Raw genomic sequence first — 14,224 nt, 5'->3', positions numbered from 1 at the left:
AAATGTTTAGCTACTGATTCTCTGAAATATAAAAACCCTGTTTTGGTTCATTTGACAATTTCCTGTGCAATTTCAAGCAACCGATGTGATGTCAACTGTCTCAGAAAATTCCCCCAAATTTAACAGGTTGCAGATTAACCATTGGCTTTCTGAGCTGGTATTAACAGCTCCAGTATACCAGTGGCTGGCAAATAATTGTAGTCTGAAAACTCTTAAAAATCTGAAAGTGAAAGTGAAAGTCGCTCAGTGGTATCCGACTCTTTGTGACTCCATGGACTATACAGTCCATGGGATTCTCCAGGCCAGAATACTGGAGTGGGTAGGCAGCCTTTCCCTTCTCCAGGGGATCTTCCTAAACCAGGGATTGAACCCAGGTTTCCTGCATTGCAGGCAGTTCTTTACCACCTGAGCCACAAGCAAAGCCTAAGAACACTGGAGTAGGTAGCCTATCCCTTCTCCAGTGGATCTCCCCGACCCAGGAATCGAACCGGATTCTTGCATTCTTGCATTCCTGCATTGCAGGTGGATTCTTTACCAAGTGCACTATCAGGGAAATCCTAGAAATCTGAATAATTTCTTAATCTTTACTTTCTCTTTTGATATTAAGAATTTGTAACTTTTCAGGTGTTGATTTTTCCTGTTTCTAAGCAGGTGACTAAGTTGACATTTGGGTTGAATTAAATTAACCAACAAATAGCTTCAACCAACCAAATATTTGCTATCAAGCTACTCTTTTTTTTTTGGAACAAAATTAATTATTTAGCTTAATTGATTTGAGATTCAAAAAATAGACTAAAAACCATTGCATTGCTTTCTGTGTAGATTCATACCCCTTATCCTTTTTCTCTCAGTTCATGTAACTGGAATATTAACTCAGATCATGAGGAAACAAGTGTTGCCTCCAACAACCACTAAGCTGTTTTCCATCTTCCTGTAACATACCTACCCTAAACTAGGGCTAGCATCTCCTAAAAAAAGACAATTATCTAAGGTAGAAAAAAGAACACTTGTAAAGTAAAATAAGATAAAACAAACAAAAAACTATTAGAACAATTTTGAGTGTTAAGCATCACCAGGCACAAAGAGGTGAGGTGCGATAATATACTTCCAACCTCTCTGAAGCAATCGTCACTTTGATTTTTAAAGTTGCTATAAAATAAATTGTATTTAAATAATACATTTCCCATCCTTCCCAGCAGTGAGATGCATATCCTTTACCAATCTGCTTCTCGGCAGGCGGTCCAGCCTGATGAAGTATCAGCAAAATGTCAGCTCCCACAGAGAGGTGCGACGAGAGGCGACACAAAGCAGTGACAGGCCTTTCAAAAAGCTATTGTGCAAATTCAGTTTTAAAATAGGGATGTGGCTGAGGGCTGCTGGGTATGTCGTTACCAATGCGTTCATCTCCACATCGTCTATGAGAACGGAAGAGAGTCACAGTGCAGTGATAGAAGAGCTTTACGTTGAAGAGTGGTGGGTCCCGGGGCTGCTCTTTCTCCTGCTTTTATCAACTTCCATAATGTCTCAGTTAGATCTTTTTAAAAACATTCAAACTCTTGTAAATTTGTAACCTTCAACAAATTACTGATGCCTTACAAAATTCAATAAAGAGTTTTAAGCCCATCATAATTTGCCTAGTCTCACCTGTATCCCACATACCTTTGGCATTCTCCCAAGCACATGTGCTTTAAAAATATGGTGCTGTTATTCATTGTTTTTCCTCCAAATAATTTTTTTCTTCCTTCATTTTGCTGCATGTTAAAATACTTCAGGGATTTTTAAACTATGTGTAAACAAACAAACAAAACCACTAAATCCTTTCATTGCCCTATGTAGCATTGGCCATCATAGTATAATTGTCTGTTTATACATGATTAAAATGATCATTCATTTTTTGTATTCCCCAGGTCTTGGTTTACAAGGGATGCTCATTAAAAATTTTCTAAATTCAATTAAAGAACATTCTTGAAACTTAGTAGAGCAGTTTGGAATGAAAGTTTCATAGAAATAATCCATCAAGTCAAAAATAGACATGAGAAACAGAGTTTATGGAACTGAAAAAAAAATATTCACTAGCCTAAATAAACCAGATTGAATTGCTAGAACTTTTAAGATAACAGCAGTGGTGTAAGGAGAAGGAAAGCTTTTGCCCAGCACCATAGCTTAGTTGGTGCTCCATTTCTGAAAGAACTTTTCAGAAGATTTTTTTCAAAGGTTTTAATGACTAACACCACCAAACACCAATGGAGTTTTCTGTGGTTCTTTGCTTCTTCTCAAGACTTTAGATTTATGCTTTTCTGTACTCACCTCCAATGTATGCAATCATTTCTTCTGAATATAACAGAGCCACATTAGCATAGCGAATAAATGTCTGTGGCTTTTAGTTTTGATAAACAAAAGGGATTTAACTAGATAATATACAATATGTAATATCTATGTAATAATATATAATCCAATATGTAGTAACACTGTACAGTAACTATAGGTATATGTTGTACAATGATAATAAATTGCTCAAAGCTCATGCTAGTCGAGTGCCATTTGTGTGTTCACTGTATACGTCTTTTTCTTCAATGTATGTGTGTGTGTGTATGTGTGTGTGTGTGTGTATGCTCAGACATGTCTGATTCTTTGTGACCCATGGACTGTAGCCTGCCAGTCTCCTCTGGCTATGAAATTTTCCAGGCAAGAATACTGGAGCCAGCTGCCATTTCCTACTCCAGGGAATCTTTCCAACGCAGGGATCAAACCTGCATCTCCTGTGTCTTCTACATTAGGAGGGAGATTCTACCTGGGAAGCAATATCCCCATTTTATGAATGAGGAAGCTAACTCTAGGAAGAATTAAGTAACTTGTCAGGAGTTATGTAATTAGTAACTGAGGACTAGATAAACAATAAAGTTCATGCAAATGCTAGATATAAGGTGAGACTATAGTTATCGATATTAAATAGTGTAGCTGCCTGCTTGTAAACATTTAAAGAAAACAGAGAAAAATTATGAAAAACCTAAGAAGTCAGGAAGTTTCATTAAGGTTGTCCTTCCTTTTTTTTTTTTTTTTTTTTGGCCTCATATTTGCAGGTTGACAGACATAGCTAAGAACATTGTTGAAATGTCAAGTGCCATAGGAGCCTATGCTCAATTTAACAACGGAGGGAGGATGTTTTTTGTTTGTCTGTATGCAGCATGTCCAGCTTATTTCCACAACCTAAGCTGCCTGCTGTACCACATCAGTAATGATAGTTCTCAGCAGGACCTTGATACCAGCCGGTGTATCTGCCTGTCCAACTGGACTGAGCCCCCTGACAGAAGCTGTAAATCAGAAGCAGATTATAAGTCCTGTTCATCATCTAACATAAATGATGACCCAAAGAATTTTCTTTGCATTTTGCACTTGCTGAGTGGTCTCACTGTTTTTATTTGTTTTTATAGATCTGCCCACTCTAAACAGTGTTTAAAATTCTCTTTGTGTGTTGGTAAATATAGCTGGCTAGTTGCCTACCATAATCCATGATTACACTTGCTGCTTGCTTCCAGAGCCCTAAATTGAATATCTGGCAGAGCACAAAATAAATTCTTATTTCTACATAGTGAGTCATCAAAAAGTTCTACTTTCCAGTACACACAACTTTCATATATGTAGATACACAGACCCTTTGTGTGTTATTAGTTTTGTTTGTGGTCCACTATGTTTTAGAATTTTTTGTCTACTATGACTGAATATTTAGTTACATGTTGAACATGTATTCATTCTAGTACTATAATTTTTTAGTGTTTAAATATAAGGACTAGTATGACATGAAGAACAATTTATGTTCTAATTTGGTTTGAAGTGTGAAAGTGTCCAAATGCCATTATTCCCTTCATAAGCAAAAATTTTGTAAGTCTTGACCTTATATCTTCTCCACTTAGAATAGATATGTAGTTATTTTGCCTTAGTTTTCTCATCCATAAAGTGAGACTAATAAAAGACTCAACTCACTAGCTTCTTCAGGATTAAATAGGTTAATACATATCATACCTTTGGAAGGCCATTTAGCACAGAGCTAAAATAATCACGATGGTGTGATCACTCACCTAGAGCCAAACATCCTGGAATGTGAATTCAAGTGGGCCTTAGGAAGCATCATTACGAACAAAGCAGGTGGAGGTGATGGAATCCAGTTGAGCTATTTCAAATCCTTAAAGATGATGCTCTGAAAGTGCTGCACTCAATATCCCAGGAAATTTGGAAAACTCAGCAGTGGCCACAGGACTGGAAAAGGTCAGTTTTCATTCCAGTCCCAAAGAAAGGCAATGCCAAACAATGCTCAAACTACCGCACAATTGCACTCATCTCACATGCTAGTAAAGTAATGCTCAAAATTCTCCAAGCCAGGCTTCAGCAATATGTGAACCATGAACTTCCAGATGTTCAAGCTGGTTTTAGAAAAGGCAGAGGAACCAGAGATCAAAGTGCCAACATCAGCTGGATCATGGAAAAAGCAAGAGAGTTCCAGAAAAACATCTATTTCTGCTTTATTGACTATGCCAAAGCCTTTGACTGTGTGGATCACAATAAACTGTGGAAAATTCTGAGAGAGATGGGAATACCAGACCACCTGACCTGCCTCTTGAGAAATCTGTATGCAGGTCAGGAAGCAACAGTTAGAACTGGACATGGAACAACAGACTGGTTCCAAATAGGAAAAGGAGTACATCAAGGCTGTATATTGTCACCCTACTTATTTAACTTATATGCAGAGTACATCATGAGAAACACCAGGCTGGAGGAAGCACAAGCTGGAATCAAGCTTGTTGGGAGAAATATCAATAACCTCAGATATGCAGGTGACACCACCTTTATGGCAGAACGTGAAGCAGAACTAAAGAGCCTCTTGATGAAAGTGAAAGAGGAGAGTGAAAAAGTTGGCTTAAAGCTCAACATTCAGAAAACTAAGATCATGGCATCTGGTCCCATCACTTCATGGCAAATAGATGGGGAAACACTGGAAACAGTGGCTGACATTATTTTTCTGGGCTCCAAAATCACAGCAGGTGGTGATTGCAGCCATGAAATTAAAAGACACTTACTCCTTGGAAGGAAAGTTATGACCAACCTAGATAGCATATTAAAAAGCAGAGACATTATTTTGTCAACAAATGTCCATCTAGTCAAGGCTATGGTTTTTCCAGTGGTCCTGTATGGATGTGAGAGTTGGACTATAAAGAAAGCTGAGTGCTGAAGAATTGATGCTGTTGAACTGTGGTGTTGAAGAAGACTCTTGAGAGTCCCTTGGACTGCAAGGAGATCCAACCAGTCCATCCTAAAGGAGATCAGTTCTGGGTGTTCATTGGAAGGACTGATGTTAAAGCTGAAACTCCAATATCTCGGCCACGTGATGCGAAGAGCTGACTCATTGGAAAAGATCCTGATGCTGGGAAAGATTGAGGGCAGGAGGAGAAGGGGATGACAGAGGACGAGATGGTTGGATGGCATCACCGACTCAATGGACATGGATTTGGGTGGGCTCCATGAGTTGGTGATGGACAGGGTGGCCTGGCGAGCTGCAGTTCACGGGTTCACAAAGAGTCAGACACAACTGAGCAATTGAACTGAACTGAACTGAACTGAACAGGATTAGGTAGTGAGGGTGTTAAGACTGGAACTCAAGTAGCAAGTTTTAGTGAATAGATATGGAAAATGAAAATTTGAAGTTTGAAAACTATTTGGTGTATATAGTTTGAAATATACTGAATGAGACATATGTGAACAATTACTTGTTTGAAAGTCAGATCCTAAAAACTCAAAGGAGAAATCAGAACTAGTAGGTAGAGGTGCGAACCATCAGCATAGATGATTTGGGTGAGATAACTAAGGAGAAGACACTAAAGGGGAAAGCCAAGAAGACTATGAGAGAAATTTGCTAAATTCCCTACATTCAGGGGGATCTAGAGAAAGGGAAACCGACAAGTGAGATAAAGATTTACTTAGAGCAGATGTTGCAAACTGGCAGCCTTAGAGCTGAATTTTACTTGCAGATGTATTTTGAATGGCAGGCAAATTCCATTTTAAAATATATGATTCAATATTTTAAAAAATCAGATGTAGGAACTCTGGACACATCTTCCCGTATGGGAACAAACAGTTACATTTGATCAGTTCACACCTCTTTATTGGAGGGCAAGCCCTCTCTTATTGGTCCTGGGCCCACAGCTCTGTGGGAATTAACCCACAGGGATTCTACCCACTTTCTTCTGGGGGCAGGACCTGTGTTTGTGACTCCTGCTTTAAAAAGATGGAAAAAGGTGGAAAAGAAATAGAGTGACCCAGATATAATTCTAGAGAAAGATGACTTTCAAGAGGATAAGGACAATCACTGACTTATATATGTTCAAAAAAGAAAAGGAAAAAAATAGAAGGCCACTTCAGGATTTGTTATTTAGAACTTGGTAATTTTTGAAAAAAAAAAATACATGAAATATCAATTTAATTTAGGATTAAAATTGAATGGTAAATGAGTAAATTAAAATAGCATCCCAGGAAGCTTGACAATGAAGGAAACAAAATGTTTAGCCCATTTTGTTCTCTACCAACAAAATGTTTAAAATTGTCTTGCCTTTCCAAGGATACATTATCCCTTCTGACCATCAACATACATCATTTTCTGTTGATGGATCTTATTCATTCTTGGTCCCTTTTACTCCTGAAGGTCAGGTCCAGTGTAGTCATGATGGAAAAGATTCAGAATCCCTGAGAATTATCGATGTTGAAATGAATCAAATACCTGGATATTTGCTGTCATGTCAAGCATGCAAAGAGTATATTTAAATGATTCTGCTGATATGTATTTGGAAAAATATGTAACTTATAAAACTCATTGAATTTTTCTATTGTCAGATTTTAACTTCTTCTTCCTTTCTTACACACACACACACACACACATGCACACACACACACTATTTATATCATATATACTGAGAGACAGTTTTTTCACATTTTACACACTGAAGGCAAGTGTCTTTTACTATATTATGAATAATTTCCATCTTCTGGGCCCAAAAGGAGATAGAACATAGAGGGAAAAATCAAATGAAATCTGTGTATTAATTTTAAAGCAGCTTGAAGTGACTCAATTGTAAGTGCCTGATGGATCATAATAGCTCTTTCCAAGTTGGAATAAAAAGCTGCCTATTGGCTTCAGAAACAATAATGATGCACAGGCTGGGAGATATCTGAATTTTTTCTTTCTGTATTAAAAATGATAGGCCCAAGAAACTAGGGAAAAGAAATTGTCCTATTTTAAGATACTGTCGATCTCACTGTGTTCTTGTGCCATCATTAATCAATGGTCTGAATGTAGAGAAGAAAGGGAAGGAAGCTTGCAGACAACAAAATGTGTCTCACTTCAGCACAGCAGCAAGGAGCTCAGACTTCCTGGACAAGCCTACCTTTGTGAGAGGCTCCACATAACTAGTGTTTTGCAAGCTCAGTCTGAAACTTTGTAAACTTGAGGAGGAAGTTCTGTAGTATCACTGAAATTGCCTATGTATTCCCATAAGGATAAAGTGTGTTGGCTATTACTAGCAAATTATGTTTCCTTATATTATAGAATCGTGAAATATCTCCGTTGTATATTTCAACTCTGTGTTGCTAAATTTACATTTAAACTTACGAGAATGCAAAGTGATAGTGCTAGCCATACCCATATATAGTATACATAGAAGTGTGCATTTTGCAGAGAATGTCTATAATTTAAACTATGTGGTCCAGCAGTCTGATGTATTTGAATAATCATATCATCATAAAAGTTGCTTAGCACTTTATGCTTTACAAAGGATTTTCATCTCTATTATCTTGTTCAAAATTGGAAAATTATCTAAGGAGAAACACTGGTATCTACCTTAATACTACAGTTCTGTTGAAATGGTGAAGATCTCAATTCTAGTTATATTTAGCCTCAAATTATTATTGCTATCAATCTTGAAATATGTGTTCTTTATGGTATCTAATATGAAGTCTTAAGATTCAACTGTCTTGAATCTTATGTTTTCTTTTCTCTATTATTTTAGCTTTTTGAAAATGAACAATAAGACTATTTTGGTTGAAAATATATGAAAAGACTAGAGGACAAATAGTTTTAAAAGTGCAAATGTTTGCAAAGGCCAGCCTGTGTAAAGTAGCACATTCCACATACTTAGTATTCAAATACATTATCCACCTGACAAGATAGTAAAATATCCTACTCATCTGTTCAGGACTAATTTTTTAAATTTTAATAATTTTATTAGTCTCTAGCATGGCCTTTTAAAACTTTGCAAAGAATATTAATAACTCATTAAAGATTAATTATGTGTCAGTTTTGAGGTCAAAGAGTTGGAGTGGTTTTTAGTTATCTGAATTAAAACGCATCTGCTCTGAAAAGGACACATAGTGTAAGACTTTCTGCCTTCTTCACCAATCTAAAGTTCTTATTTGTTAAAACATGTACACAGAGACGTTAAACAAAGGTCTTTGACAACAATTAAATGAGAAAGTGATGGCCATATGCATACTAGTCTAGAAGTTTGGGACAGAGAGATGTCTTCAAAGACCGGTTACCTTTGGAAACTTGTGTGACTTACAATGCTAACTGGAGGACCAGTCACAGTTAGACTAGTTATGATGAAGGCTTCCTCACAATCTAAGATCTGCTTCTTGTTTTCATGGAGTGGAACCATAGAATTTAATGGAGCAAGAGTTTGAGAATAAGATGATCAGTGAAAAACAGATGTCTAAATGGAGAATAGAGGAATTCTGAGACATGAATAGAAAGGGGAGATGCAGAAGAGAAGAAAGTTCTTAGAGGAATCTGTATGGTTACAACTTTGATGTCTTCATAGAGCCAGAAGAAAATGAAAAAAAGTGAAAGACACCAAAAAAAAAAGCATTAAATTTTGTTCTAATCAAAAATATTTATCTAAATCATTCATGTATTTAGAATATGACTCCTGATGAATCAGTTTTTTTTTATTTCCCCTATTTTTCAAGTTGGAATAATAATAATACCTTTGATGTGGGATGCTGAGTGGACCAAGGTTATGTTAAAAAATCAGCTACATGGCCTTCACATTTAGATCTTCAATAATGAGTAGCTCTTATTGTGATAGTTAATTTTTGAAGTATCCAGATATTGCTTTCCAAGAACTTTAAATTTTTTTAAAAAAGATAATCTGATGAACTGTGCTATGTTATTTAGCATGATTGTATGAATTTCTATAGTCATTTTCACTGCCAATTTGGGGGAAATGATAGTTTCTCTGACTTTCAAAGAGTGCATTTCTTTCATTGTATATGCCTATAAGTCCATTCCCAAAGCGTCCTGGTTTCCTTTCTTCATAAAAAAAAAAAAAAATACTTTGGGAGAATTATATTCCTTCTTGGACTTCTATAGCTTAAATGAAAGACTCTGCCAGTCAGCACCACCAGTTTTCCCTTGTTCTTGGCATACAGACCATGAACTGGTTTCCAAGGCAAAGCATTCAATAATCTGTATGCAAAGTAGTATTTTTACATAGCTCTGAATGTCATATCCAAATGTAAAGCTGCCTGTTGCCTCAAGTGTGAAATTCACTCTCATTTAAATTTTGTGTTTCTTTGCAGCTAGTGATGCTGGTATTTGCAGACTTGGCCATGAAACACATGTGATGGTGGTTAAAAGTAGTAATAACTGTGACCTCTCCCTTCCTGCTTCTGTCTTCATGAAGAGGGTTTCATGTGGCAGCTATCCTTGGGCCAAAGCAGGAAATCTGTAAGAGTCAAGGGAATAGAAATGTTTATTTATTTATTTTTTTGCCTTGATGATATTTTACAACCTCTTCCAAGTTGTAGATTTTTCAATATGTTGTGATCACCAGTGTTTTTAGAGAGCCCATGTTTAAAATTTTATGGTTTCTTTTATCATTTAAATTTAAATATGTAATAGATTGGATACTGGGTTAGTTTCAGATGTCTTTGCCTGGGAACAATCTGCTCAGTAATTAGAATTTGTTTTTTAGGAAGAAAGAATATTAGGATGTTTGTCTCTGTTCGCTTGCAGAGGAGCACCCTGGGACCAACGTCCCACTTGGTACCTGTTCATGATGATTTAAAGATACTTGTCATTTTCTGAATGCATTTCATCCTGAGCTTTTGAGGTTGATTTCAGTTCAAAGTGCCAATTGAGGATGAAAAGGTTACTAGAGAGTTTGCCTATTCATGATGCAACTCCCTTTTCATCTGGGTCCCCAGTTACCCCATGCCAGGATCACTTTTAATCTTCCCACTGCTTTTCTCTACTGGCTGCAGCTCCTTTGAACTACCATTTCTAATGCAAAGGGTCAATGACAAGAGAATAATAGTGTCTCTGTGGTTAGAGCCAGACCTCCCATTTAGGTAAAGCACTTTACCAGAAATCAGAATTTTTAAAGCCATTAATTGTAGTAATTGTATGAGTTACTTTGAACTGTATCTCACATGAGATAGCAAAAATGATAATAGTGGCTATAATCTAGGATCAAAAAAAGGATGCAAAAAATACCTTTTCTTTAGAAAGGGAATTTCTTCACGATAATGCTGGGCAAGATTATGTACTTACTGCTGTTTCACACATTGCCTTATAATTTAATGACAGGAAACAATAACTATTCATTATTTATTTAGAGTCCACAGATAGACTGGGCAGTCATGCTCTCAGACAATGCCAGACTCAGCTGGACTCTCTTATGTGTCAGTGGGTAGCTAGCAGAGCAGCCATTTCTGGCTGGTGCAAGCTGGCCTCTTAGGTCTAATCTCACAACTGGCACACCATCACTTCTGCTGTAGTCCACTGGCCAAAGCAAATAACAAGGCCAGCCAAGGTCCAAGGGATGGGGAAGAAAACCTCACCTCTCGAAGGGAGAAACTGCAAGTCACATTGCCAAGGGCAGGGGTTCAGGGATGGGAGGAGAATTGGGGATGATTTTTATGATCGGCCAGCCACCATTCCTTTCTCAGATTATGAGGGGCAGTGTTGAGAACCCCTCGTATACTGCATCTCACCCATTCTTTTATGCATGATACTCTCCATCAGTCAAAAGTGAGATGTGAGGTGTTGAATTCTCTCTAGCCTTCAGTGAAGTTAGTATGTGAGAAAAATAACTAGGTAGCTCCAGATTGCTGTTTTGCACTGGTTAATACATTTCTCCTATATTTAGTTTAATATAGATATAACTTCTCTAATGGAATTTTGATTTTGTTCTGAAAGCGTTTCGTCTTCTTTCTTTCATGTATGTATGTGTGTGTGTGTGTGTGTGTGTGTGTGTGTGTGTTTATATATATTGGAGAAGGCAATGGCACCCCACTCCAGTACTGTTGCCTGGAAAATCCTGTGGACGGAGGAGCCTGGAAGGCTGCAGTCCATAGGGTCGCTGAGGGTCAGACACGACTGAGCGACTTCACCTCCACTTTTCACTTTCATGCATTGGAGAAGGAAGTGGCAACCCACTCCAGTGTTCTTGCCTGGAGAATCCCAGGGATGGGGGAGCCTGGTGGGCTGCTGTCTATGGGGTCGCACAGAGTCGGACATGACTGAAGTGACTTAGCAACAGCAGTGTTTATATATATATGTGTGTGTGCATTAATGGCCTTATATAGATGTATATTTGCACATATATGTGTTTTTATATATATCTGTAAGTATACGCATACACACACACACACACACACACATTTCCTATTCCACTTCTGCCAGCTTGCTAGCATCCTTGCTAGTCTTTGGCCCTTTGAGACACTACCTTGACTACTGATTACCCTAAAGTTCACTGCCCAGAAGGGGAGATGTTACCTGCTTCAACAGGGCAAATAGTTACTCTGTAGAGAGGGAAGGTGTTAATAATCCTATTTATAAATCCCTTCATATGATAGTTCTAATAAAAAATCCATAGGGCTCAGCAATGGGGGCTTGAAATCTGGCCCATAATTTTGCACCTAGGGTAGCTGCATTTATAATCTTCTTTCAGCTGTAGTGTCATCATCCCCATTAAGAATTTAATGAGCACCAACAGGCCTAGCTAATGTACAAAGCACAGAGGTAGCCATATCACCTTCCCAGTAAGTTGTTGCTTGATTACAGAGTTACTGGTGTGCATGAGGACCCGGAACCTCCCTGTTTGCACTTACTTCATAAATCTAGACACAGACCTCACTTTGGAGCTCATATTGTTAAGAGGAGACTACAGAGGAAAAATAAACCCCGTTTGGTAAAGTAAATGGTATGCCTGCTTCTGTAGCTACCCATCGTTTATTACTGCTGTATGTTATTTCCAGCAGTACTTATAGCAGTGATCATAAGGGACCTTTAAAGACTTGCTGATGCCTCTTGGGCAGTTTCACAATAATACAGTTTATAAATAATTCTGCCTACCTATCTTATATATTCAGGATACCTCTTGCCTTGCTTTGTTTGTTATGAGTGTATTTGCATAAAAACAGGTTATTTGGATATCTGTCCTCTGAGAGCTATTGTTTTTTCTTCCCTCCAAGTCAGAATCACATGTTCTCTCAGCTACAGTCACATCACAACCAAGTGCAGATTTGTGAACTGTAGTGAGGGACACAAACTAGGAAGAGAGAAACTTCTAAGAAACCCTGTGATCTTGTTGGAAATTGTTTTGTTTGCTTTATAAACATTTTTGTAGGCGTTTTTATCTGAGGATTCAGTTGTCATTTGGGCCGCAGTGTAAGTGTGTATATGAGAGGTGGTGTTCATATGAGAGTGACTTTTTATTGTGCATCACATATATGTATTTTATACATGTCACCCCGTGCAAAAGAAGTTATATGTCAGAATCAGCAAAGTATATGTGATTCTTTTTAGTTCATATCATCTTTATTCTCCAAAGAAATTTAAAATACAAGCTTTTATGTTCAAGCTTTAATTTTTTTACCCTCATTTTGATAGAAGTTAGAAAAAAGTATTGAATACTGTGTGTGTGGTTAAAACCATGGTTTCTATTTGGAATTTAGAAATGTATGTACCAAGGTTTGCAAAAACACCTGTACAGTTTTATTTTGGATTTTACAAAGTGTTTCACTGGAACATCTGTTAAAAATACAAATTAGTGGCTCTTTCTCAGTCCTGCTGAATCAGACTCTCTGGGAATAGAAACAAAGTATCTCCCATTTCTAAGTCAATCTATTAGGTATTTCTTATGCATATTAAAGTTTGAGAAACACTGCTAACCTTATCCCAGAATTAAATTTAATTATTAGAAAACTATATACTGGGACCTTATTAATTCAATTCCATAGAGAGTGTTCTTCATGTTACAATGATTCACTATTTTGTGCTTGATTTTTGTAATCAAGAATCAGTATAAGAAACACATGAAGTGATTCTGTACTTTTAAGAAACTATAATCAGACAGTTGTTCAGTATGTTGTTCAAAGACACTCACCCAGAAATTCACATGATACATCCTCTTTTATCCCAACTAACCTGCAATTTTAACATACAATAGAAAAGTGAATGAATCATAAGCTTTCAGGGTGGTACATTTTTCAAAATGAATACATCCATGTCACCAATATTCAGATTATGAAATATAATGTCAAAATTCATAGAAGCCCCCTTATGCCTCATAGAAGAGTAAGTATACTGACTTCTGTTACTATAGATTCATTTTGTCAGCTGGTTTTTGATCTTTATGCAAATTAAATAATGATGTATATACTCTTTTGAATATCTGGTTTCTTTTATAAACATATTTGTGAGATTCATCTGTAATGTTGGATATAGTTGTAGTTTGTTCATTCTTATTGCTGTTCAGTGTTTCATTTGATAAGTGATTCATAATTTTCAGTTTTATTATTGATGATGGATATAGTTATCTATTTCTGCATATAGATTATTCCTAATTGGCAACAAACTTGCACCTTAAAAGTGCAAACATTATCTTACAATGCTTCTGAGAATCAGGAGCCTGAGAGTGATGCCACTGGGGGATTTTGACTGAGTCTCTTAGGAGATTTTGTTTAAGCTGCCAGCCAAGTTCAATCTTTGAAGAACTGACTAAGGCAAACTGCTCCCAAGTTCACTTATGTGTCCACTGGCAAAAGGCTTCAGTTCCTCCTCATATAGATGTCTTCGTAGCATTTCTTCTGATATGGTGGCTGGCTTTCCCAAGAGAGCGATAGGGGAGGAGGAGGGGACAGGAGAATCCAGGAGAGAAGCTGCAGTCTTTGGTAA

General features: G+C 37.2%; 1 protein-coding gene across 1 annotated transcript in view; it reads left to right on the top strand.

Moving 5' to 3' along the window:
- Window positions 1–14,224, top strand: part of LOC138076618 (EGF-like and EMI domain-containing protein 1) — a 615,728-nt gene that overhangs the window by 588,464 nt on the left and 13,040 nt on the right. The window contains 3 exon segments of the mRNA XM_068968872.1: window positions 1,237–1,473; window positions 3,081–3,313; window positions 9,622–9,769. Of these exon segments, the coding sequence (XP_068824973.1) occupies window positions 1,237–1,473; window positions 3,081–3,313; window positions 9,622–9,769 (618 nt within the window).

Source organism: Capricornis sumatraensis, chromosome 1, assembly GCF_032405125.1.
Source record: "Capricornis sumatraensis isolate serow.1 chromosome 1, serow.2, whole genome shotgun sequence".
Lineage (NCBI taxonomy): Eukaryota > Metazoa > Chordata > Mammalia > Artiodactyla > Bovidae > Capricornis > Capricornis sumatraensis.
Note: the sequence above shows the minus strand (reverse complement) of the source record. Positions and strands in the feature narration are given on the sequence as shown.